Source organism: Phaenicophaeus curvirostris, chromosome 28, assembly GCF_032191515.1.
Source record: "Phaenicophaeus curvirostris isolate KB17595 chromosome 28, BPBGC_Pcur_1.0, whole genome shotgun sequence".
Taxonomy (NCBI): Eukaryota; Metazoa; Chordata; class Aves; order Cuculiformes; family Cuculidae; genus Phaenicophaeus; species Phaenicophaeus curvirostris.
The window spans coordinates 3,669,765-3,692,547 of record NC_091419.1 but is presented as its reverse complement, the minus strand read 5'-3'; the positions used below and the strand labels follow the sequence as shown (position 1 = coordinate 3,692,547).

The following is a 22,783-nucleotide window of genomic DNA, read 5'->3' as shown; positions in this document are numbered from 1 at the left end:
CTCGAAAGCCACCGTTGCCTTCACTCTGACCCAAAAGGTTTCCTGTTGGGTGGAAAACTGTCCCGGTGCCTGAGCTTGCTCTTTCCGCCCTGCGTCTGCAACCTGTTGATCTCTCTTTGGGGGCAGGGGAGCTGCCTTTACGTACCTCCGGGATGGAGTGGAGGCGCTTGGAGGCTGTTGATGAAGAAGCCTCCAGCCAGTGGTGGAGTGGGAGTTGCATGGGTGGTGAAGGGGAGCTCGGGTGAAACCTTCGAGAGCTTCTCTGGGCTGGGATGAGTCCCCTGACCCTTCCCTGGCTCGGTAACGACTTGCCCTCATGGAGTGGGAGGTTTGTCAGGTTTCCATAACTCAAATTTCCCCTGGGATCCCTTCTCCATTTGTCTGTGTGGCAGAGGCCAGGGCAGCTCCTGGGCTTTCATAGCATCCCCAAGTGACAGGGGACAGGACGAGAGGGAATGGCCTCAAGCTCCACCAGGGGAGGGTCAGGCTGGACATTAGGAAAAAATTTTTCATGGAAAGAGTCATTGGTCCCTGGCAGAGGCTGCCCAGGGAGGGGGTTGAGTCACCTTCCCTGGAGAGGTTTAAGGGATGAGTGGACGAGGCGCTGAGGGACATGGTTTAGTGATTGATGGGAATGGTTGGACTCAATGATCGGGTGGGTCTTTTCCAACCTGGTGATTCTATGATTCTATTTTCATAGCTCTGAGCTGGAGGAAAAGCATCACCAGGCTCTGGATATTCCAGGAGCCGCTAATGTCCTGCTGACCCATCCGGGAAAGCTGCTTTATAAAAGCAAATTCTGCTTCCTAAGTGTGCAACTGTGGTTCAGATGCTGATTTATGGGTTCTTTCTTTTCTCACCATCATACTGAAGGGCACCAGGAGGGCTTTGGGTGTGATGCTGAGGGCTCGCAGAGAACCACCTCTCCTGGGAACATCAGGCTGGTCCCTGACAGCTGCGGCTGCTTTCCCCCTACTCACAGGCAGAGGCTGCAGAGCCCCAGCGCTCAGCACCCACCTGGCAGCCGGCAGGCACCAAAAACAAGGGCTGGTCCCCTGGGAGCATCGGTCTCTGGTTGCAGGAGCCCTGCAGGAAGCTGCACTGCACCCAGCGTGGATAATTTATTTCTTGAACTGTCTGTATCTTACCCCTCCTGCCCCCAAACCCCGCAGCGGTGAGCATGGGCTGCGAGGTTGCCTTTGCCTTTTAACTCATGCTAAGAATCATAGAATCATAAATCACCAAGTTGGAAGAGACCCACCAGATCATCGAGTCCAACCATTCCCATCAATCACTAACCCATGTCCCTCAGCACCTCGTCCACCCGTCCCTTAAACCCCTCCAGGGAAGGGGACTCAACCCCCTCCCTGGGCAGCCTCTGCCAGGGACCAATCACCCTTTCCATGAAATTTTTTTTCCTGATGTCCAGCCTGACCCTCCCCTGGGGGAGCTTGAGGCCATTCCCTCTCGTCCTGTCCCCTGTCACTTGGGAGAAGAGCCCAGATGGATGGGGAGGCCAAACCCTAGCACACTGCATGCGTCCTTGGGGATCCAAGGCTCGCTGCTGGGAAGAGCCCGGCCGGCGCAAGGAGCAGCCCTTGCCGGGGGCGGAGGGGGCTCCGGTGGCCACTGGAAACTCTGGGAAGTGGCTCTGTTAACACAGGATGGAAGGAAAAAAAACCCAAGAGTCATTAATCACCTGGCTTCAGCTGAATGTGCAGATCTGATGGCGGCTGTTTACAGAGCACTTCCCTTGTTCAGAGGCCTCTCGGACTGTCAGGATTAATTACCCGGCATCCCGAAAGGATGCGCGACGCGCCCAGTACCCGGAGCTGCCTCTCTGGAGAGTTCCCGGATGGGAAACGGCCAGGTCTTGTGCTGATTTTCCATCTCTGTACTGGTACATCCCTTCCCTTGGCCCTTCGGCATCGTCTCTGGCCCCAGCTGCGGCTCACTGGGATGGGATGGAGCAGAACTGGGTCTGTCTCTTCCCAGGGAGCTGGGTAGGAGCAGGGCAGCGATGCCAGACCTGCCGTGAGACAGCAGACAGGTGCTGAGGCTGTGCCAGGGCCTTGGGGTGAGATAACACAGGTTAATCAACATTTTCCATGCAGTAACACTTGCTCCTTCTATACCATAAACCGAACATCCCAGGAACATCTATTTTTATTCCAAGAAAACATCCTGTTCTAGGAATAAATGTTTGCAGACCTGTAGAGCATCACCCAAGCCTGTGGCTGGACACCTCTTCCCTCTGCCTTGGGGATGAGACTTTCCAAACCCCAAATGATGTTCCAGGGCAGCCAGGGCTCGGGGTCAGGTTGCCCTCGTGCCCCGTTCCTGCAGAGGTCCCTGGGCAAGAGCAGCAGTCATGGGTTTCTTCTCCCTCTGCCCCACATGCTGTGCTCACCAGCGATGCTGAACACGAGCCCTGGCCCCGTTTTTGGGGCTGGAAGTCTGAAACAACCCCTCCAACAGACGGTCAGACAGACAGACAGACATCCCTCTCTGCTCAGCAGTGCCGCGCTGGCCCCACAAGCAGGCAGTGAGAAGGGGAAGGGGTTTGGGTGCCCTGCGTTGTCCCCACTCCTCCAACCAGCCCCACCATGGCTCATCTCGGCTCTCAGTGCTCGGGGCATGGAAAGGGCTGGTTTCCCAGCGCTCCAGAGAAATGATGGAGCCCAGAGAGAGATGAGGAAGAGCCGGGACCGCAGCTGCACCAGGAGGTGCCCAATGGGGCGATGGGACCCTGCAGACCAAGGGTTCTCCTGGGTTTGGGGCTGCCAGCACAGCCCTCGGCTGCGGAGCTGGACGTTGAGTAAAAGCTGAACTTGGAAGCAGATCAGAAACCTCCCTCTGGAAATACCCCTCGGGCTGGAAAGTCCAGAGGCCTCAGGGTCAGTGCTCATGAGGGCGGTTCCTGCAGAGCTTAAGAAGGGCTGAGGACAGGGCTGGCGCCCAGAAGGAGACACCTCCAGCCGGCGGCGTTCGCTCCCTGGAAGGAGGGAAGGAAGGAAAAGCGACCCTTGCTGCTGCCCTGCTCCGCCGCTGGCTCTGCGGGTGATGGAGCTGGCTCCTCTCTTCCTCCTCCATCTCTTGCTGCGGGGCTGCAGCGGTGAGTGCTGCGGGGGCTGAGAGCCGTCGCGATCCCCTAACCCACCTGCTCTCAGTGCTTTGACGTGTGGCACCGCGGGAACTGGGAGGAAGGGGCGTTTGGGCTCATTTTGTGAAGAAACAGCTGGAAAACGTCATGGGTAAATGGAGATGGAGCAAGCAGCGATGCCTGTGACGGGGCCGGCAATGCCCCAGGCGTGTCAGTGCCCTGGGATGTTGCTTCTGGTGGTGATGAGGGGCTTTGCCAGCCCTAACGAGCCATCACTAATGAGTAGTGCCCCCTCTGTGGTGATGGGGATGGAGCTTATGCAGCACCTGAGCATGACCATCCAGTTCACAGCAAGCAAGGGAACTGGAGTCTCGTTTGCCTTGCGAATGACTGAGTTCTGGTGATTGTCCTTTCCTTAAATCCCGTGTTTTTCCCTTTCTCCTGCTCAGGGCGGCCGGCGAACAAGCTGGCGGTGGTGCCGCCGGAGCCAGTGGTTTGGTACGGGGGCTCGGTGCAGCTGAACTGCTCCCTGGCCTGCCCGGGGGGCACGGTGCAGTGGAAAGGGCTGGACACCAACCTGGGGAGCATCACCTCCTTCGCCACCCACAGCATCCTGCACATCAGCAGCGCCACGGTGGCCATGGGGGGCACCAAGTTCTGCCAGGGCACTTGCCACGGGGAGAGCTACCAGCGCAGCGTCAACCTGAAGGTCTACGGTAAGCATCCTCCAGCCTGTCCCTCACCACCTCCCTGTCAAAATCCTGGATCTCCACAGCAGTCCAGCTCCCAGCTGGGCAGCGGTGCTAGAAAATCACTGCTTGACGCTGCAATTCCTCTGTCAGCCCTCCCGGACAGGCTGCAGCTGGACGTGGATCCCCATGTTCTGGTGCCAGGGCAGCCAGCCCGACTGCGCTGCTCGGCTCAGCGCGTCTACCCGCTCACGGAGCTGCAGCTCACCTGGTACCGGGGGCACCAAGCACTGGAGGGGACAGATTTTGATGACACACAGACCGACGAGGAGCTGTCTGACATCGTGTCCACGCTGCCGGTGGCTGGGAAGGAGGTGGAAGAAGGGGTGGAGTTCAGGTGCAAGGTGACAATGAATATCGGGCAGGAGACCTTCACCAGGGTGGCAGCCGTGACCGTGAGCGCTGCAGGTGAGTGCTGGGGCAGGAGCTGGGGGCATGGGTTCGGTGCTGCTCCATCCCTTGGATCCAATCCCCATCGTCCTGTGCTGCTTTGCTGGAACGGGAGCAGCCCAGTTTCTACATGTCTCTGCAAATCTCCTATCCCCATCCCTCTCCCTGCTGCCAAATCATAGAATCACCAGGTTGGAAAAGACCCTCCGGATCATCGAGTCCAACCATTCCCATCAATCACTAACCCATGTCCCTCAGTGCCCCGTCCACCCATCCCTTAAACCCCTCCAGGGAAGGGGACTCAACCCCCTCCCTGGGCAGCCTCTGCCAGTGCCCAATGACCCTTCCCATGAAATATTTGTTCCTGATGTCCAGCCTGACCCTCCCCTGGTGGAGCTTGAGGCCATTCCCTCTCGTCCTGTCCCCTGTCCCTTGGGAGAAGAGCCCAGCTCCCTCCCCTCCACAACCTTTCAGGTAACTGTAGAGAGCAAACTGGCAGTGCCCGTGTTTTCCTGCTCAGTGCCTCGCCCTGCCCAGTCCAGGCTGTGTTGATGGGATGGAGGATGGGTTTATTGGGCAGTGAGGCCACTCCGAGCTGTAGTGAGGCCACCTGTGACCTGTCCACAGCTGTGACGGAGCAGCCGGTGGCCACAGCCACCTCCACGTGGAGCCCTTGGACTGTGGTGGCTACGACAGCGAGTCCCAGCACAGCCGGGTCCAGCAGCACCACAGCGCTGCCCTCGGAGCCGAGCGTTCCCACACACGGTCCCACCTCAGCCCTGACCACCACGCCGCGGGAGCCAGATGCTGAGACCACGCTGGAGCCGGCCGCTGCCACCAAACCCCCCTCCACAGAGCACCCTACACCCCACGTCCTCACCACGGACAGTCCCACGGCACCTTCATCCTCCTCCACGCTCCTTGGCTTTGACACCGTGACCCCCCAAGCTGAGGGGACGAGCGTGGCTGGCATCAGCTGGGGCTCTGTCCCTGCTGAGCAGGACACGGGGTTGTCCGTGGGGTCAGTGCCCGCCTGCAGCCTGCAGATCTGGTCGCTGCCTCCCAACGGGATGCGGGGCAGAGCCCTGCGCATCGAATGCCGCGCACGCTGCACCGGGAACGCCACCGTCCAGTGGCGTCGGACCCCTGCGGCCCTTTCCCAATATCAGGAGGAGGTGACGGGCAGCAGCTCCGCGCTGCAGCTGGACCGCGCCGAGCCCCAGCACCAGGGCCACTACGAGTGCGTCCTGCTCGGCCGTCGCTCCCAGGCGGTCAGCCTGCAGCTGGCGGTCTTGGATGGTGAGTAGGGGTCTGCAGCTCTCCTGTACCCCCACGGTTGGGCTGGGGCCGCAGCGAGCGGTGCCAGCACCATCCTGGGTGCTGGGCTGTCACGCTTACCTGTGGGGTTGTTCGCTGGCACGGGTAGAGCTGGCTTGCAATCACACATCTTTCTTCTCTCTTCGCAGAGACATCCAGCACCGTCCCTGCCATCACCACGGGGACCACAACCTCGCTGCTGGGACTGATCGTCACCAGCGTCGTGTCTCATCGCCTGTGGAAACGATTCCGATCTCAGTACGAGCTGTCCTAGGAGTGGGAGCTGCCTGTGGATGCTCACAGCCCTTCGGAACAGTCCTTGATGTCTCCTTTCTGCTGCTGGCCTCTCCCCATTGTGGGAATGACGAGGGAACCCAGCAGTGGGGGACACTGGCAAGAGCCAAGAGAGGAGCAGCCGCCACGCCAGGACAAGCATTTTCGGACCCCAAGACCCCTTTTTGAACACTTCATTTGTGCCTGAGGATGCTGAGGGGCTGTGAGGGGGAGGCTGCGCTGTCCTGGGGGCTTCCGAGCACTGGGAATTGCTCAGCTTCCAGGCGCACATCCCGCTGCTTAGATGAGCTCACGTGTGAGTCCTGCAGGAGCAGAGACGTGGTCACAGGAGACGGCAGGAACGTCCGAAGTAGCAGGGGGACGGGGACGATCCCAGGGCTGGATCATGCTGGGGGTTCCAGCCCTCAGAGGCTCCTGGTACCCACATGGATGGGCAAGAGGGCAACACCTGGCTCACAACAGGGGGGCCAGAAGCAGATCTGAGTGGGGGGTTCATCCCACGGGCAGTGCAGAGCGAGGCTTTGGTGTGTAGGCACCCCAGTAAAGGTCTGCTTCTGCTGGAATTATGAGCAAGCAGCATCATTTTTTCCTACAACAGGGGTGGTCGGACTCGATGATGTCAAAGGTCTTTTCCAACCAAGTGATTCTGTGGTTCTACAACTGTGGTTCTACGATTCTGTGATTCATAGAATAGGTTGGAGAAGTGAACCCGTGAGAACCTCATGAGGTTCAACAAGGCCAAGTGCAAGGTCCTACACCTGGGTCGGGGCAATCCTCAGTTTGAGTACAGGATGGGGGATGATGTGATGGAGAGCAGCCCTGCGGAGAAGGACTTGGGGTGCTGGGGATGAGGAGCTCGACATGAGCTGAGAGGCTGAGAGAGCTGGGGTTGTTTAGCCTGGAGAAGAGGAGGCTGAGGGGAGACCTCATTGCTCTCTACAACTCCCTGAAAGGAGGTTGTAGAGAGGAGGGTGCTGGCCTCTTCTCCCAAGTGACAGGGGACAGGACAAGAGGGAATGGCCTCAAGCTCCACCAGGGGAGGTTTAGGCTAGACGTTAGGAAAAAATTCTTTACAGAAAGGGTCATTGGGCACTGTCAGAGGCTGCCCAGGGAGGGGGTTGAGTCACCTTCCCTGGAGGGGTTTAAGGCACGGGTGGACGAGGTGCTGAGGGACATGGTTTAGTGTTTGATAGGAACGGTTGGACTCGATGATCCGGTGGGTCTCTTCCAACCTGGTGATTCTGTGATTCTGTGATTCTGTGATTCTGTGAGCTGGGAACTTGTGCTCGGAGCCCAGAAACCAACCGTGTCCTGGGCTGCGTCCAGAGCAGCGCGACCAGCAGGGAGGGAGGGGATTGTCCCCTCTGCTCCGCTCTGTGAGACCTCAGCTGGATGGTTGTGTCCAGTTCTGGAATCCTCAACAAAAGAAGGAGATGGAGCTGTTGGAACGGGTCCAGAGGAGGCTACAAGGATGATCTGAGGGCTGGAGAACCTCCCGTACGAGGCCAGGCTGAGAGAGTTGGGGTTGTTCAGCCTGGAGAAGGCTCTGAGGAGACCTTAGAGCAGCTTCCAGCACCTGAAGGGGCTCCAGGAAAGCTGGGGAGGGGCTGTTTACGAAGGTTTGGAGTGACAGGACAAAGGGCAATGGGGATAAACTGGAGAGGGGCACATTTAGATTGGATATAAGGAAGAATTTCTTCACAATGAGGCTGGGGAGGCCCTGGCCCAGGTTGCCCAGGGAAGCTGTGGCTGCCCCATCCCTGGAGGTGTTCAAGGCCAGGTTGGATGGGGCTTGGAGCCCCTGATGCAGTGGGAGGTGTCCCTGCGCGTGGCAGGGGTGGGACTGGATGGGCTTTGAGGTCCCTTCCAACCCAAACTCTCGTATGATGCGGTGACACGGCCTCCCCGGGCCCCGTTGCTAAGGGCAGGGCACGTGCCCGCAGTAGCCATGGCGACCGCAGCGCCCCGTCCCGCCGCCTTCCGGCTCTTTCTGCCCATACCCAAGATGGCGGCTGCAGCCTCGACCATTAGTGGCGCGCACGCCTGCCCTCTCCTTCCCGCCCGATTGGCTGCCAGTATGCAACATGGCGGCACGGGCACTTCCCGGAAGTGGCCTTTACCGGCCGCAAGCAAGATGGCGGCGTACGAGAAGCGGCGGGCGGCGGCGGCGGCGGCCGCGGCCCCGGCCCCGAGCAGCGGGCTGGCGGAGCCGGCTGGGGCGGCGGACGGCGGGCTGGAGAGCGAGGCGGAATTCCTGCTGCGGGCCGGGGTCACCGCCATGGTGCGGGAGGCGCTGCTGAAGGTGCTGGAGGCGCGGCCCGAGGAGCCCGTCTCCTTCCTGGCCGACTACTTCGAACGGCTGGTGCTGAGCAGCCCCGGTGCGGCGGGAGACGCCTCCGCCGAGCTCCCGGGGCCGTCGCAGCGCCTGGCGCGGGCGCTGTGGTACGTGCGGCTGGCTCACCACTCCCACAGGTGAGGGGGGTGGTGGGGCGTGGGTGGAGGACTACAACTCCCGGCATGCCTCGCGGTGGTGGATACTTGGCTTGGTTGGGCGAAGGCGCGGAGCACGCTGGGAGTTGTAGTTCAGGGCGGGAGAGGGACTGGGCAATGGGTTGGAGCTTGGTATAAAGCTTTTGACACCGTTTTCCACAGTGTTTTCTTGAGAAACTCGCTCCCACTGGCCTGGACAAGCCTTTGCTGGGTAAAAAAACTGCCTGGATGGCCGGGCTTAAAGAGTGGTGGTGAATGGAGCTCAATCCAACTTGAGACCGATCCCACGCGGTGTCCCCAGGGCTCGGTGCTGGGTCCAGCCCTGTCCAATGACTTTATCAATAATCTGGATGAAGGCGTTGAGTGCGCCCTTGGTAGGTTTGCAGATGACCCTAAGCTGGGCAGAAGTTTCAACTGGATATCAGGAAAAATGTCTTCACCAAAAGGGTTTTCAGGCGCTGGCAGAGGCTGTCGAGGGAGGTGGTGGAGTCCCCATCGCTCAAGGGGTTGAAATGATGGGTCGAGGAGGTGCTCCGAGGTGGTTCAGTAGTGGACAGGTATGGGTGGGCTCGATCTCAAAGGTGCTATGTCTCTGCCACCTCTCATAGTGAAGAAATTCTTTCTTTGGCTAGACATGAGGAAGAATTTCTTCATCATGAGAGTGGGGAGGCCCTGGAACAGGTTGCCCAGGGAAGAGGTGGCTGTTCCATCCCTGGAGGGGTTCAAGGCCAGGTTGGATGGGGCTTGGAGCCCCTGATCCAGTGGGAGGTGTCCCTGCCCATGGCCAGGGTGGAACTGGATGGGCTTTGAGGTCCCTTCCAACCCAAACTATTCTACGATTCTATGATCTCGCGACAGGACGGCCTTCGACAGCAACGCCGGTGCAGCCTACGAGGTGCTGGGCACCGGTGGGAGGCGACGGAAGGCCGGTGTGGACGGGCGGCTGTACAGCGAGCTGCTGCGGCGCATCTGCCAGCACGGGGGAGCCCCAGCCGAGGCGGCGGCCGCGTTGCTGGGCCGTGTGCGCTGTCGCGACCACGAAGCCGTGCCCTTTGACGTCTTCCGATACGGCGTCCTCACCTGCTTTGTCCTCCTGGAGTTCGCTGCCAAGGCGGAGGCTCTCTTCGCGGTCCTGGACGGCGGTCGCGGCGCTGCCGATGGGAGGCTGTGCCAGGCGGTGCTGCGGGCGCTGGAGGAGGCGCTGGGCACTGGCCACGTCCCCCTCCCCGATCGCTACCTGCAGGCGGGCTCCAAGCTGGGCCCGGACGGGCTGGCGTTGGCCATGGACCGGGCGCTGCAGGAGAGGAAGCTGGGTGCCTCCATGAGCAGGGAGGAGTTCCTGAAGAAAGCCACCGCCCTCTTTGTTGCTAAAGTGAAGCCTGTGGAGTAACACGTGGCTGGCAGCACCGCAGACCGCGGCTGCTTTGAACCCCTCGGTGCTCCACGAAGAGCCGTGTGCGTGGAGGGGGCTCCAGAGCCACTCTGGGTGCAGCTTGGGTGCTGCCTCGAGAGCTTCCCCGTTCCCATACTCCCTCCCTTGCTGGGTGCCCAGCTGCTCCAGCACTGGATGAATCCCTCTCTGCTGCACCTCTCCTGGCTGCAGCTCCTCAGACCTAGGAAATCTTTTTTAAGCATTAACTGAGGACTTGCCTGGAGGTTGGTAACCACAGGGCAGTGACAGCCGTTAAAAATGAGCCTGAACGAGGCAAACATGGGGCTGCAACTCCAGATATCCAGCAGTTCTATCCTAGCCCCAGCCGTGTCGCGTCTCACGGCTTCCACAGGGAACGTTGTGGCTACTTTTGGGTTCGTTTCATGCCCACCTGTGAACTGGGGGGCAATGTGCATCCCTGCGGCTGCCGGGCTTCCAGGGAAACACGGGGCTGATCCGCGGCTGAGGACAAAGTGCGGTGCTACTAAGCAAAATGGGTGAGAGGGAAACCTCATGGGAAGGGCCGCGAGCAAGAACTGCTCTGCTCTGAGCCATCTCTGCTGCCTCCTTGCCCCACGGTTGCCCAAACACCTCTGGCCGCTGCCTTCGGGACACTGGAGATGGAAGCTCATAGCTGAGCAAGGACTCCTGCGGATTCAGTGATGATTTGGGATCAAGACAATTGCCACTCCCCGAGGCCGAGGTTTGCTTCTGAACAGAGATGTGTGCTGAAATGTGCTGTTTATTTGAACCTGTGTTAATTATTTATAAGTCTTGGTTTACTGTAAGGCATTAAAGCTTTTTATTATTTTCTAGTGGCCAATTTCTTTGCTGCCTGGTGGCATTCAGCACCAGAATGAACCGCAGCGGCGCTCGGATCCTTGCTGCGCTCTCCGTCTTCAGGAGTTGATGCTGGCAGCTCATCTGGCACTGCCAACCACTTGTCCTTCCTACCAAAGCCGGGGAAGCGAGGAGGACACCCTTCCTGCTCCAGGGTGTTCTTTGTGTTCTCCTGAGCGGATGTTTTGATCCCTGCAGGCAGGAGCCAGCCCTGGGTGAAGCTGTGGGTGGTGGCTCCCAAACAGGGCAGGATGTGACAGGAGGGGAGATGGGAGGTGGTGAGGTTGGAGAGATCACAGCTGGGGCCATGCCAGGAGCAGCCTCTGCCTGAATTCCAGATGCAGACGTGTAAAACACCATGAGGAATGGCATGGATGGAGTAATTGTGCTACGTACTTGCTCCTGCTGATGGTGGCACCGCTTGGAGAAGAGGCTTAAACCACCCCACTCATGCGAAACGCTGACCTGAAACTGCACGGCCTCATTCATCTTAGAATTATAGAATCACAGAATATCAGGTTGGAGGGGACCTCAAGGATCATCTGGTCCAACCATTTGAGGTGATGCAGGGTTTAAATGAGATGGGCCGGCACCCTGTTGAGCTGAGTCTTGCAATTGTTCAGGGTAGAGGAATCTACCCTAGGGAGATTCTGTGATTATTCCAATGTTCAACTGTTCTCACGGGGAAATTTTTTGCTCTGGAATCGAATTGGAATCTCCCCAGGAGCAACTTATACCCATTACCACTTGTCTTTACTGTGTGACTCCTTGTAAAAATGGAGTCTCCATCCTCTTGAGTCTCCATCTGGCATTGTGAGCACAGACGGTGGGGTTTGGTGTCAGGAGGGGCCTGGGGAGCCTCCTGTGGACAGAGGTCAGGGCCGGGAAGGCCTGCATGGCCTCAGGGAATGGTTTGGGTTGGAAGGGACCTCAAAGCCCACCCAGTTCCACCCTCCTGCCATGGGCAGGGACACCTCCCACTGGATCAGGGGCTCCAAGCTCCATCCAACCTGGCCTTGAACCCCTCCAGGGATGGGGCAGCCACCCCTGCTCTGGGCAACCTGGGCCAGGGCCTCCCCACCCTCACAGCAAAACATTTCTTCCTGAGATCTCATCTCAACCTCCCCTCTTTCAGTTGAAAACCATTCCCTTCATGCTCTCCCTGCACCCCTTGATCACGAGCCCCTCCCCAGCTTTCCTGGAGCCCCTTTCAGTCCTGGAAGCCACTCTAAGGTCTCTCTGGAGCCATCTCCGTGGCCTCCTCTGGGCTCACTCCAACAGCTCCATGTCCTCCCTGTGCTCAGGGCTCCAGAACTGGACGTGGGGCTCCAGGTGGGTCTCCCAGAGCGGAGCAGAGGGGCAGGATCCCCTCACCCACCCCCAGCACCGCAGGCCTCACACCTCACGGGGGGAGGAGCCTGTCGTGGCCACGCCCCCTTATAGGTACCCAGCGGTGGGGGTGTGGCCTGTGTTGGCCCCGCCCCTCGCCGCGGCCCTGCGCTCTGATAGGCGACTATCACGGAGGGGGCGGGGCCTGGCCTGGCGCTGCGCTCTGATAGGCGGAGAGCGCCAGAGGGGGCGGGTTCACCTTGGCCCCGCCTCCCGCGCCGGGACTACATCTCCCGTCGTGCCCCGCGCGCCTGCGCTCGTCGCGGCCGCGGAGCAGCCTCCCCGTCCCCGCCGCCCCCCCTTCCCCGCACCCCTCCGCGGCCGTCGCTCCTACGCCAGCCCCCGGCTCCGCTCGCGGCCTACCCCTGCTCCTCGGTATGGCGCGGCCCCTGGTGCCCAGCTCGCAGAAAGCGCTGCTGCTGGAGCTGAAAGGGCTGCAGGAGGAGCCCGTGGAAGGGTTCCGGGTCAACCTGGTGGATGAGGGGGATCTCTACAACTGGGAGGTGGCCATCTTCGGACCCCCGAACACCTACTATGAGGGCGGGTACTTCAAGGTGAGGGGCTGGAGGGAGCGCGGGAGGAACGAGGTACCCAGGGGTGGGAGGGTGGGTTGGGGGAGATGGGGTGAAAGCAGAGTAGGGGGTGAGGGGGGATCCGTGAGGGAGAGGATCCCTTGGGAAGGGGGTTGGGAAGCGGGAGAGCCTGCGAGAGGGCTGTGGGGCAAGAGGGAGGTGGTTGAGGTGGTACAGGGGGAGTGGCGGGAGCTGCTTCTGAGTTCCAGGGGTGCTAAGGGTTAGGGAGAGCCGGTCTGGAGCTGGACAGCTTGGGGTGCTCGGGTTTTGGGAGTTGGAGCACCTGAAAATGAAGCTTTAATGGTGGTGAGGCTCGGAGTGGGGGACACAACATGGGATGAAGGCAGAATAGGGGATGGGGGGGACCCATGAGGGAGGGGATCCCTTGGGAAGGGATTTGGGAAGGGGAAGAGCCTGGGAGAGGGTTGTGGGGCAGAGCATCCCTGTGGTTGGGTTGTGGTGGGACAGCAGGAGCTGCTCCAGGGTTCCAGGGATGCTGAGCACCAGGGAGAGCCAGTCTGGAGCTGGGGGACTGCTGGAGCGCCTAAAAAAGTGGTTAAACATTGGAACAAGCTGCCCAGGGCGGTTGTGGAATCTCCATCCCTGAAGAGGTTCAAAAACCTTATATCTGTGGCACTTTGGGACATGGTTTAGTCAGGATGGTGGGGTTGGTCTCACGGTTATACTGGATGATCTTAGAGGTCTTTTCCAGCCTTTATGATTCCATGGGAGCTTGTGTGCAGGTGGCTGCTGCTGAACGATCCCCAGAGTTGGAAGGGGCTCTGCCTTCTGAGGCTTTTCCTCCTTCCTGCCCCTCCATCCCCCCACTCTGTGGGTTCGGGAGGATGCTTGGGATGGTCATTGTCGCCCCCAAACCCGGGAGGAGAGGCAAAAGGGCTCTCCCAGGCCGTGTGGGTGGTGAGGGCACAGGGCAGGGGTTGTGATTCGAGTTCCAGTACACAGTCCCTGTCCGGATGATGCGTATGAGCTCTTCCCAAGTGTTGTGCAACCTGTGGAGATGTTTTCTTCCTCTTTCACATCCTCCCTCCTCCACCACGGGCTGTCCTGTCTCCATCCTGTTGCTGCCAGGGTGGGGATGCACCGGGGTGACTCAGCCAAGGGGCAGCTGTGCCAGACAGCGGGGTGGTTTGTTTTTTCCGTGAGTGGTGGCATGCAAGTGTGATGCTTCAGAGCCTGCTTTGCTGAAATGGAGGCTTTTTCCGTAGCCTCTTTTGGTGCTGGGCCCACCTTTTGCAGCTCCTGCTCCTCTTTTGTGCCCAGGAGCTTCCAGACTGAGCGCTGCTGGATGGCAGAAGGCGAGGAACTTTCTGAGGAGAGGGAAGGGGACGAGTCCTCTTCCAGCTCGTGATAATGTCATGTTTGTGGATGGTGAATCAGGGCTGTTTTCCACACCCCTTCGGCATCGCTTTGCCTCTGGCTGGTTGTGTTCCCATCCCGTCTGGCAGACAAAGGGATTATTCTGTGCTGTTCAGCTGTTTGGCCAGGGCCGCGTGTTGCTGTGCGTGCCCTGGGCTGCTCCACAAGCACAAAAAAAAACGTCCCCAACCCCAGCTGCTGCCTCGCTGTTCCTTCATGTCCCAGTGGGAATGTGTGCAGGGCCGAACCCGCTGAGCTCGAGAGCACCTTGGATTCATAGTGAGATTGATGTGTGCTGAGGACAGAGCCTGGCAGGGTGAAAAGGTTTGCTGGATCCAGCGTGGAGTTGGGGTTAGAACCTTGGGAAGGGGATGGATGGATGTCTCTGCTTTCCTCGCCAGTCGTGTAATGGCTGCGAGCTGATGAGCAGCTCTAGCAGCATCGCCCGTTGTCGAGGCTGTGATTCCAGAAGCATCCAAAGCCTTGTTTGCAGTTACCCTCTGGAATGGGACCCGTGCCGGGCTCGTTCTGCGGGTGAATAGAGATGCTGGGTCGCTGCAAGGCAGAGTTGGGGGAGCTAGTGCTGTCGCTTTGTGGATTCAGTGTCCAAATTCCCCTGTACCCGAACAGAAGGAGCAAAAAATGTTCCCCGAGTTGTTATTGTGTGCTTTAAATCTTCACCGTTCGCTTCTGGCTGTTGGCTTTTTTGGGAGCAGTGGCTGAATCTTGAGCTGGAAGTTTGCTCCCAGCGCCTGGAAGGACCCAAAAGCCGAAGAAGTCACCTCAGGTTGTGCAGCGATGTGGAGAGAAGCTGCCTTCTCCTTGCGAGATGCTGTACAGGATGGGGACGTTGCTGTGTCTCTGCGCCATCTCAGGCTTCCCCATCTTACTTGGAGCCCAACAAGCAACCTTCTCCTGCCTCAATCCTTTGGTTTCCATGGCCAGTGCCTGCTGGAGAAGCCACTGCTGGGCTGGTTGTCTCTGCTGGCGCTGGAGCCGTGGGCTGCAGCGTGATCTTCATGTGCTTTTATTTTTAGCACCTGAGCTGCGCGCTGTGGCCAGCCTTGACTTGGGCTCTTTTTCTTGTGCTGAGGGGCTATTTTTGGAGCTTTGTTGTGTCAATCGGAGCACGGTGCGTCCTCCCCTGTGAGCTCTGCAGGGCAAACAGCCCCTCCTCTGGTGGCACAGCCATCGTCGCGTCCCTGACCATAGGGTGGGGATGTTCTTGACTCACAGTCTGCCTCCAGGTGCCACTGAATTTATTCGGGTGTGCAGCTCGAGCTGCTGTGGATGCTGGTGAGCATGCAAGGTGTGTTATGAGCTCTTGCTGCCTCCCTCCATGTCCAAGAGCACCAGCTGGACCTCGGTAGAGAAAAGGTGATGGGGCAGGATGCTGGTGATAGAGCTGCTGAGGCTTGCAGGCCCATCTGTGGATTAAGCTGGACGTTTAGATTAGGTATTAGGAGGAAATGTTTTGCTGTGAGGGTGGGGAGGCCCTGGCCCAGGTTGCCCAGAGCAGTGGTGGCTGCCCCATCCCTGGAGGGGTTCAGGGCCAGGTTGGATGGGGCTTGGAGCCCCTGATGCAGTGGGAGGTGTCCCTGGCCATGGCGGGAGGTGGAACTGGATGGGCTTTGAGGTCCCTTCCAACCCAAACCATTCTACGATGCAGAGGCTCCATCCCTGCAGGATCGCAGCTGGACTTGGCAGAGGTTCCTTTGTCCTGGTGGTGTCGAGCGGTCCGTGGTTTCCTTCCCTTCTGTCTCACAGGCTGATGCTCGCTTCTCCTTATTGTTTCCTTGCAGGCTCGCCTCCGGTTTCCCATCGACTACCCCTATTCTCCTCCTGCCTTTAGGTTCTTAACCAAAATGTGGCACCCAAACATCTACGAGGTAAGTTGCCTGGGACAATGTGGGGCATCCTAGGTGGGGGTGATTGTCTCCATCCGTGGCGGTGCGACAGGATGAAAATTCCAGCTTTTGTCTGGCACTGAAACACAGCTTTGGAAACTCCGTGCCTTTGGCGCTTAGTGCCTGGCACGGGGAATGTAGATAATGAGCTTACAACAGCCTCCTGTCCCGGAGTTGTTCCAGGTCAACCAGGCTTTCCAGGCTTGAAGGCTCCCACTTTTGGCTGGCAGGGATTTTGTGCTTAAACCACAAATGGGGGCAGAGCGAGAAGCGTTCGCAGCCCCAGGATGGCATGGATTGGTGCCAAAGGGCTTTGGGGCTAGAATGGTTTTAGCCAGGAGGCATGTGCTGTGTATGCAACATCTTCAGGCATCGGAGAGCTGATGGTGAGCAGCGTCCTCTGTATCGTGGCAGTGGTCGTGGGTGCTTATCCGAGTCCTGAGGTTGCGAGCAGCATCACAGAGACCACCAAATCCACTGTCCCTTCCTTTTAAGGACTGAAAGAACAGGCTGGGATTGCCTCAGCTGGCTGAAGCCTAAGGGAAGAGCAAGCAGGTTAGGATCTAAAGCTACTGGAGAGTGTCCAGAGAAGGCCACAAAGTTGATGAAGGGTTTAGCGGGGAAGTTTTATGAGGAGCCACTAAAGTCACTGGGAATGTTCAGCCTGGAGAAGAGGAGACTGCAGGAATACCTTATCATGGTCTGCAGCTTCCTCACGAGAGGAAGAGGAGAGAGAGCGGACGCTGAGCTCTTCTCTCTGAACCTGAAAGAATGGCAGGAAGATGCCAAGGGTTAGGTTGGACGTGGAGAAAAGGTTCTTCTTCCACAGGGTGGTGGAGCACTGGAATAGCACTTCAGGGCAGCAGTCACAGCACCAAACCTGACAATATTCCAGAAGTATTTGCCCAATACCCTCTGAGCCATGGTGTGGATGTCGGGGTTGTGCTGTGCAGGGACAGGAGCTAGACTTGATAGTTCTTATGGGTCTCCTCAAACTTGGGATTTTCTATGATTCAAGCTACTGGAACAGGGGACCAAGCTGCTGCTAGAGGTTCCTTGGGCAGCAGCTCCTGAGGATGCCGTTTCCCTTTTGCTTTCAGACCGGTGATGTCTGCATCTCGATCCTGCACCCGCCGGTGGACGACCCGCAGAGCGGGGAGCTGCCATCGGAGCGGTGGAATCCAACCCAGAACGTGCGGTGAGTGTTGTTTAGGGAGGGGATTGCAGTTGCAGGGATGGGAATGCGAGGAGATGGGGACTGCCTTCTGCTCCCAAAGCCTGCAGAGGATGCCACGAGGTTGCTGAAAGGCACTTGGGTCGCGTGCTTCGCTGAAGAAGAGCGGGAGCTTGCACAGGAGCATGTGCGAACCTGGCAGCTCACGCAGTGCTGTGCCCTGCCTGGTGGATCCTCGTAGGTGGGCTGGCACCAGGTCCACCTCCCACGCAGGAGGTGCCAGGACACAGGCAGTCGCCTCAGCTCTTACGAGCTCCTGTTGCTTGATTCCCAGGACCATTCTCCTAAGCGTGATCTCGCTGCTGAATGAACCAAACACCTTTTCTCCAGCCAACGTGGATGCCTCCGTCATGTACCGCAAGTGGAAGGAGAGCAAAGGGAAGGACCGCGAGTACACAGACATCATCAGGTGCGTGCTGAGCTGAGCCTGGGCCCAGCGGCACGGTGGCACTGCCAAGAACATTTGCTAAGCTGTGGTTTTGCAGGACACAGAAGATCTTGAGGGCAAGCATATCCTGCCCTGTTGAGTCCCATCTGCAGGCTGAGAGGATTTTACCCACCATGGCAGGGAGGGTGGAATTGGATGATCTTTAGTGTCCCTTCCAACCCATTCAGTGACCTCAGGTTGTGTCAGGGGAAGTTTAGATTGGATATTAAGCAAAATTTTCTTCCCTGAAAGCATGATGATGCTGTCAGAGGCTGCCCAGGGCAGTCTCCATCCCTGGAGGAGATCAAAAAGTGCGTAGGCATGGCACTTCAGGACATGGTTCAATAGGGATAGCGGTGTTGGGCTGACGATTGAACTGGATGAGCTTAAAGGTCTTTTCTAACCTTAATGAGACTATGGTTTCATGATTCTGGCTGTGAGTGTGGCTTTTGGGAGGAGCTTGGCTGGGTTATGTGCCCAGCTCTGCTCTCAGCCTATGCCCTGGCCCTCGTCAGCTCCAGCGCTGAGGGTCTGGGTTTGTAGCAGACGTGCTACTGATGTGGCCTCGCTGTCAGGGCTCCGTGGGATCAGCACAGGAGGGTACTGAGCTGCAGCCTGGCCAGCCCTGGCACAGAAAGGGATCCCTCAAAGCATAGAATCATAGAACATCCGAAGTTGGAAGAGATCCACAAGGACCATGGAGTCCATCTCGTGTCCTTGCACAGCTCAACCCCAACATTCGCACCCTGTGGTCCAGGGCATTGGCCAAACACTTCTGGAATATTGTCAGGCTTGATGCCGTGGCTGCTTCCCTGGGAGCTGTTCCAGTGCTCCACCATCCTCTGGATGAAGAACCTCATCCTAAAGTCCAACCAAACCCTTCCCTGGTGCTTCTTCTGCCGTTCCCTTGGGTCCTGTTATTGGTCACGATGCTCTCCTTCCTCTGCCTGGGGTGAGACTGGGAGGGTTGAGCTGCATGTGGCGATGGGGTCACTCTGTGTGAATGTTCCCTCCTCACCTCCTGCCTCTTTCCGTCCAGGAAGCAAGTCCTGGGGACGAAGGTGGACGCCGAGCGGGATGGTGTGAAGGTTCCCACAACCCTGGCAGAGTATTGTGTGAAGACCAAGACTCCAGCTCCAGATGAAGGCTCGGATCTCTTCTACGATGACTACTATGAGGATGACGAGGCAGAGGAGGAGGAGGCAGGCAGCTGCTACGGTGATGAGGATGACTCCGGCAATGAGGAATCTTGATGGCCCTCTGGCATTGCTAAACTTACTATAAACTACTGAATTTTACCTCAGCTGGGACAAACTGGTTTGAATTTAGGATCCGTCAGCCCTGAAATGAACTCTCTACCTCGCAGGGCAGCTGTTCTGCTGTGGCAAAGGAAACCCCACTACTGTCTTTGTAGAAAAAAGCAAAAAAAACCAAACCCTAACCCTATTTTATAAACATTCTGGGTGGGTGGGGAGGGGGAAGTCGCCTTGGAGCCTTCATGAATCTGTGGAAGCCAGGGAGCTGGTGGCTCTGGATGAGGAGTGACAGCAAAGCCCCATCTGGCTGCCCATCCTCTGGGCATGTTTATCTCCTCTCCAGCTCCACGTGGGAGTTTGGGAGGCTGCGGAGAGTTGGTGAGTGGTTGCATGGGAAGTGTGTGAACATGATGCAGCTTCTGACAGCTTCCAAAGTCAGAAGGGAACGGCTACAGTGTGACCCCAGCCAACCACTGGGACCCTCGTGCTGCCTCTTTGCGCAATCTGGAGCTGCGTTCGCAGGGAAGATTTGGGGCGTCAGGCAGGATGCGCCTGGCACTGCAGAGCATGGGGATGGGTGCTTGGAGTTTTTATCTGACTGGGAGGGAGAGGGGTAGTTCTGACTCTTTCTGCTTCTGTATTTTTGGAAACTATTTAATAAAGTCCTTCAAGGAAAGGGCTGTGTGCTGAGACTCTGCCAGGATTTCCATGCCAGTCATAGCCTGGCTGCTGCCCTGCAGCCCTGCCAGGAAGGTGCAGGTGAGCTGGCAGCTCCACGGGGCTGCGTTCGGGTGCTGCTGGGTGGCCTTTGGGGCTCACCGCGACCATCTTTCCTCCCTCCCCAACTGCCAGGGGAGTTGCACTTGGGGCACAACAGCCCTGTGCAGCTACAGACTAGGAGAAGTCTGGCTGGAAGCTGCCTGGAGGAGAAGGACCTGGGGGTGTTGGTTGACAGTGACTGAACATGAGCCAGCAGTGGCCCAGGTGGCCAAGAAGGCCAATGGCATCTTGGCTTGGAGCAGACACGGCGTGACCAGCAGGGCCAGGGAGGTTCTTCTCCCTCTGGACTTGGCACTGGTGGGACCGCTCCTCAAATCCTGGGGTCAGTTCTGGGCCCCTCCCCACAAGAAGGATGTTGAGGCTCTGGAGCGAGTCCAGAGAAGAGCAACGAAGCTGGGAAGGGGCTGGAGAACAAGAGGAGCAGCTGAGGGAGCTGGGGGTGTTTAGCCTGGAGAAGAGGAGGCTGAGGGGAGACCTCATTGCTCTCTCCAACTCCCTGAGAGGAGGTTGTGGAGAGGAGGGAGCTGGGCTCTTCTCCCAGGGGACAGGATGAGAGGGAATGGCCTCAAGCTCCACAAGGGGAGGGTCAGGCTGGACATTAGGAAAAAATATTTCACAGCAAGGGTCATTGGTCACTGGCAGAGGCTGCCCAGGCAGGGGGTTGAGTCACCTTCCCTGGAGGGGTTTAAGGGCTGGGTGGACGAGGTGCTGAGGGGTATGGTTTAATGGTTGATAGGAATGGTCTAAGAGGTGTTTTCCAACCTCACGATTCTGTGATTGCTGCCTCTGCCCCAGTGCTATGGCCAATGCTCGCTCTTTGCCTGGCCAGAACGCTGGCTCCACCAAGCCCTCCAGCACCGCACAGGGAAGGTGTATTTTCCCTCCTGTTCTTCCAAGACACCTTTGCAGGAGCAGACCTGCCCAGGCAGCACCTGGCTGGTGGAGCAGTGGCCGATGGGTGCCCAGAGCCCTCGTGGCTGCTCTGATGCGGGTGCAGCTGGGAGTGCCCTGAGCCCACAGGTCAGGACTAGCTGGGACGTGAGCGAGAGGCATTGCTGGTGCCTTGTCTGGCTGGGGAGAGCAGCTCCCCTGATCCCAGTTGGGCTGCTGCCCCTGCTCCCACCCTGCACAAAGCTCATCAGAGGGGAATTGAGCAAAAGACACCTTTCTCCTGCCTGCAGTTGTGCCAAGGGGATCAGGGTCCTGTGACCAGCAGGTCCAGGGAGGTTCTTCTCCCTCTGGACTCAGCACTGGTGAGACCGCTCCTCGAATCCTGGGGTCAGTTCTAGGCCCCTCCCCACAAGAAGGATGTTGAGGCTCTGGAGCGAGTCCAGAGAAGGGCAACGAAGCTGGTGAGGGGGCTGGAGAAGAAGAGGAGCAGCTGAGAGAGCTGGGGGTGTTTAGCCTGGAGAAGAGGAGGCTGAGGGGAGACCTCATTGCTCTCTCCAACTCCCTGAGAGGAGGTTGTGGAGAGGAGGGAGCTGGGCTCTTCTCCCAAGGGACAGGGGACAGGACGAGAGGGAATGGCCTCAAGCTCCACCAGGGGAGGGTCAGGCTGGACATTAGGAAAGAATTTTTCATGGAAAGGGTGATTGGTCCCTGTCCGAGGCTGCCCAGGGAGGGGGTTGAGTCACCTTCCCTGGAGGGGTTTAAGGGACGGGTGGACGAGGTGCTGAGGGACATGGTTTAGTGATTGATGGGAATGGTTGGACTCGATGATATTTTCCAGCCTGGGTCTTTTGCAGCCTGGTGATTCTATGATCCAGGAGCTGCCAAGACCTGGTGGATCCCCATGGAGAGCACAGCGGGCCCTGGCACCGCTGGCCCCATTGTTTTGGCTCTTCCTGCCCCCATGCCTGGCACCACCTGCTCCCAGGGTCAGGCCAGGGTTGGGAAGAGCCAAGGATGGAGCTGTTGCCTTGCAGAGGTCCTTCTGCCCCGTTCTCGCCTGCCCTGGTCCCTGGGGGTTATCAGGTAGCTCCAGCTGGGCTGGTGCTGGGGACTCAGCAAGACCGGCGTCACGGAGAGTACAGAGATCCCCGGGGAAAACGGGCTGAGATCCCAGAAGTGGACTAAGATCCCAGGGAGAAGCAGGCCAAGATCCCAGAAGTGGACCAAGATCCCAGGGAGAAGCAGACTGAGATCCCAGGGGTCTTGGACCAAGATCCTGGGGGAACTGGGCTGAGTTCTTGGGAAGATGTGGACCAAGATCCTTGGGGAAAGAGGGCTGAGATCCCAAGGAACTTGGACCGAGATCCCAGGGGATGTGAGCTCAGATCCTGGGGAAGGTGGGCAGCGACCTTGGTTGAAGTGGCTCAAGATCCCAGGAGGAAATCCTGGGGGGCAAGCAGCCCGAGATCTCGAAGGGGAAAGTAGGCTGAGACCCCAGGGGGAAGTCAACTGAGATCTTGGGGGGTCGCGGGACGAGACCCAGGCTCTCTCCCCACTCCTCACCCCCCCCAGCGCTCCATGCTGTCCCCAAAGCTCGTGGTGGCCGTGGGCCAGGCCCCCCATGAGGAGCTCCAGGTTCCCCTTGTCCCTGTCCGTCCCCCCCCCCGCATGGAGGAAGCGTGGCTGGTTCCCTTCCCACGGCTCCTGCTGTGAAGACGCAGCCGGGGGGGGGGATGACAACTCATCGTGCCCCCCTCCATGTCCCCCTCCCAGCTTGCTCCCCCCCCAGCTCCCCAACCTGTTCGCCCCTGCTCTCCAACCTGTCCCCCCCTGCTCTCCATGTTCCCCTCCTCCCACCATGACCCCCCCATCTTGCCCCCTCCCCCCAGCCATTGCCCCCCCCTCGCTGCCCCCCCTGTCCTCTCCCTCACGGTCCCCCCCTCCCAGCGTAGCTCCCCCAACTCCCCCCCATCTTTCCCCCCCATCACTCCCACCTTCTCCAGCCTGTCCCCCCCCACTGCCCTCCCTAGCTTGGCTCCCCCTCTCTCTTGGACATCGCCCCCCCACCTCCCCAACATGCCCCCCCCCCAGCCTTTCCCCACCTCATCCTCCCCTCCATGGCCCCCCCCTCCCTATCTTGGCCTGAACTCACTCCTAGCCATTGCCCCCCCACTAATTTCCCCCCCCCCCGCTGCCCACCCTGTCCTCCCCTTCATGCGCCCCCCTCCCTCCCCCACAAGTTCCCCCCTGCCCCCCCCCATGACCCCCCCTCCCCATCTTAGCCCCCACTCCCTATCTTGGCCCCTCCTTGCTCCCAGTCATTGCTCCCCCCCCT

General features: G+C 58.9%; 3 protein-coding genes across 3 annotated transcripts; all 3 read left to right on the top strand.

The window, feature by feature from the left end:
- Positions 1-2,972: 2,972 nt before the first annotated feature.
- MADCAM1 (mucosal vascular addressin cell adhesion molecule 1) lies at positions 2,973-6,440 on the top strand. Its single transcript, XM_069878131.1, has 5 exons — positions 2,973-3,115; positions 3,553-3,819; positions 3,946-4,260; positions 4,870-5,541; positions 5,709-6,440. Exons 1-5 carry the CDS (start codon positions 3,064-3,066, stop codon positions 5,831-5,833), a joined length of 1,431 nt encoding a protein of 476 aa, XP_069734232.1. The 5' UTR covers positions 2,973-3,063; the 3' UTR covers positions 5,834-6,440.
- A 1,542-nt stretch (positions 6,441-7,982) lies between these two features.
- On the top strand, positions 7,983-10,588 carry TPGS1 (tubulin polyglutamylase complex subunit 1). The gene is made up of 2 exons (XM_069878176.1): positions 7,983-8,325; positions 9,202-10,588. Exons 1-2 carry the CDS (start codon positions 7,988-7,990, stop codon positions 9,731-9,733), a joined length of 870 nt encoding a protein of 289 aa, XP_069734277.1. The 5' UTR covers positions 7,983-7,987; the 3' UTR covers positions 9,734-10,588.
- A 1,681-nt stretch (positions 10,589-12,269) lies between these two features.
- On the top strand, positions 12,270-19,453 carry CDC34 (cell division cycle 34, ubiqiutin conjugating enzyme). Its single transcript, XM_069878189.1, has 5 exons — positions 12,270-12,558; positions 15,756-15,842; positions 16,961-17,058; positions 17,369-17,503; positions 18,561-19,453. The coding sequence occupies exons 1-5, from the start codon at positions 12,382-12,384 to the stop codon at positions 18,772-18,774; spliced, it is 711 nt and encodes a 236-aa protein (XP_069734290.1). The 5' UTR covers positions 12,270-12,381; the 3' UTR covers positions 18,775-19,453.
- The last annotated feature ends 3,330 nt before the right edge of the window (positions 19,454-22,783 follow it).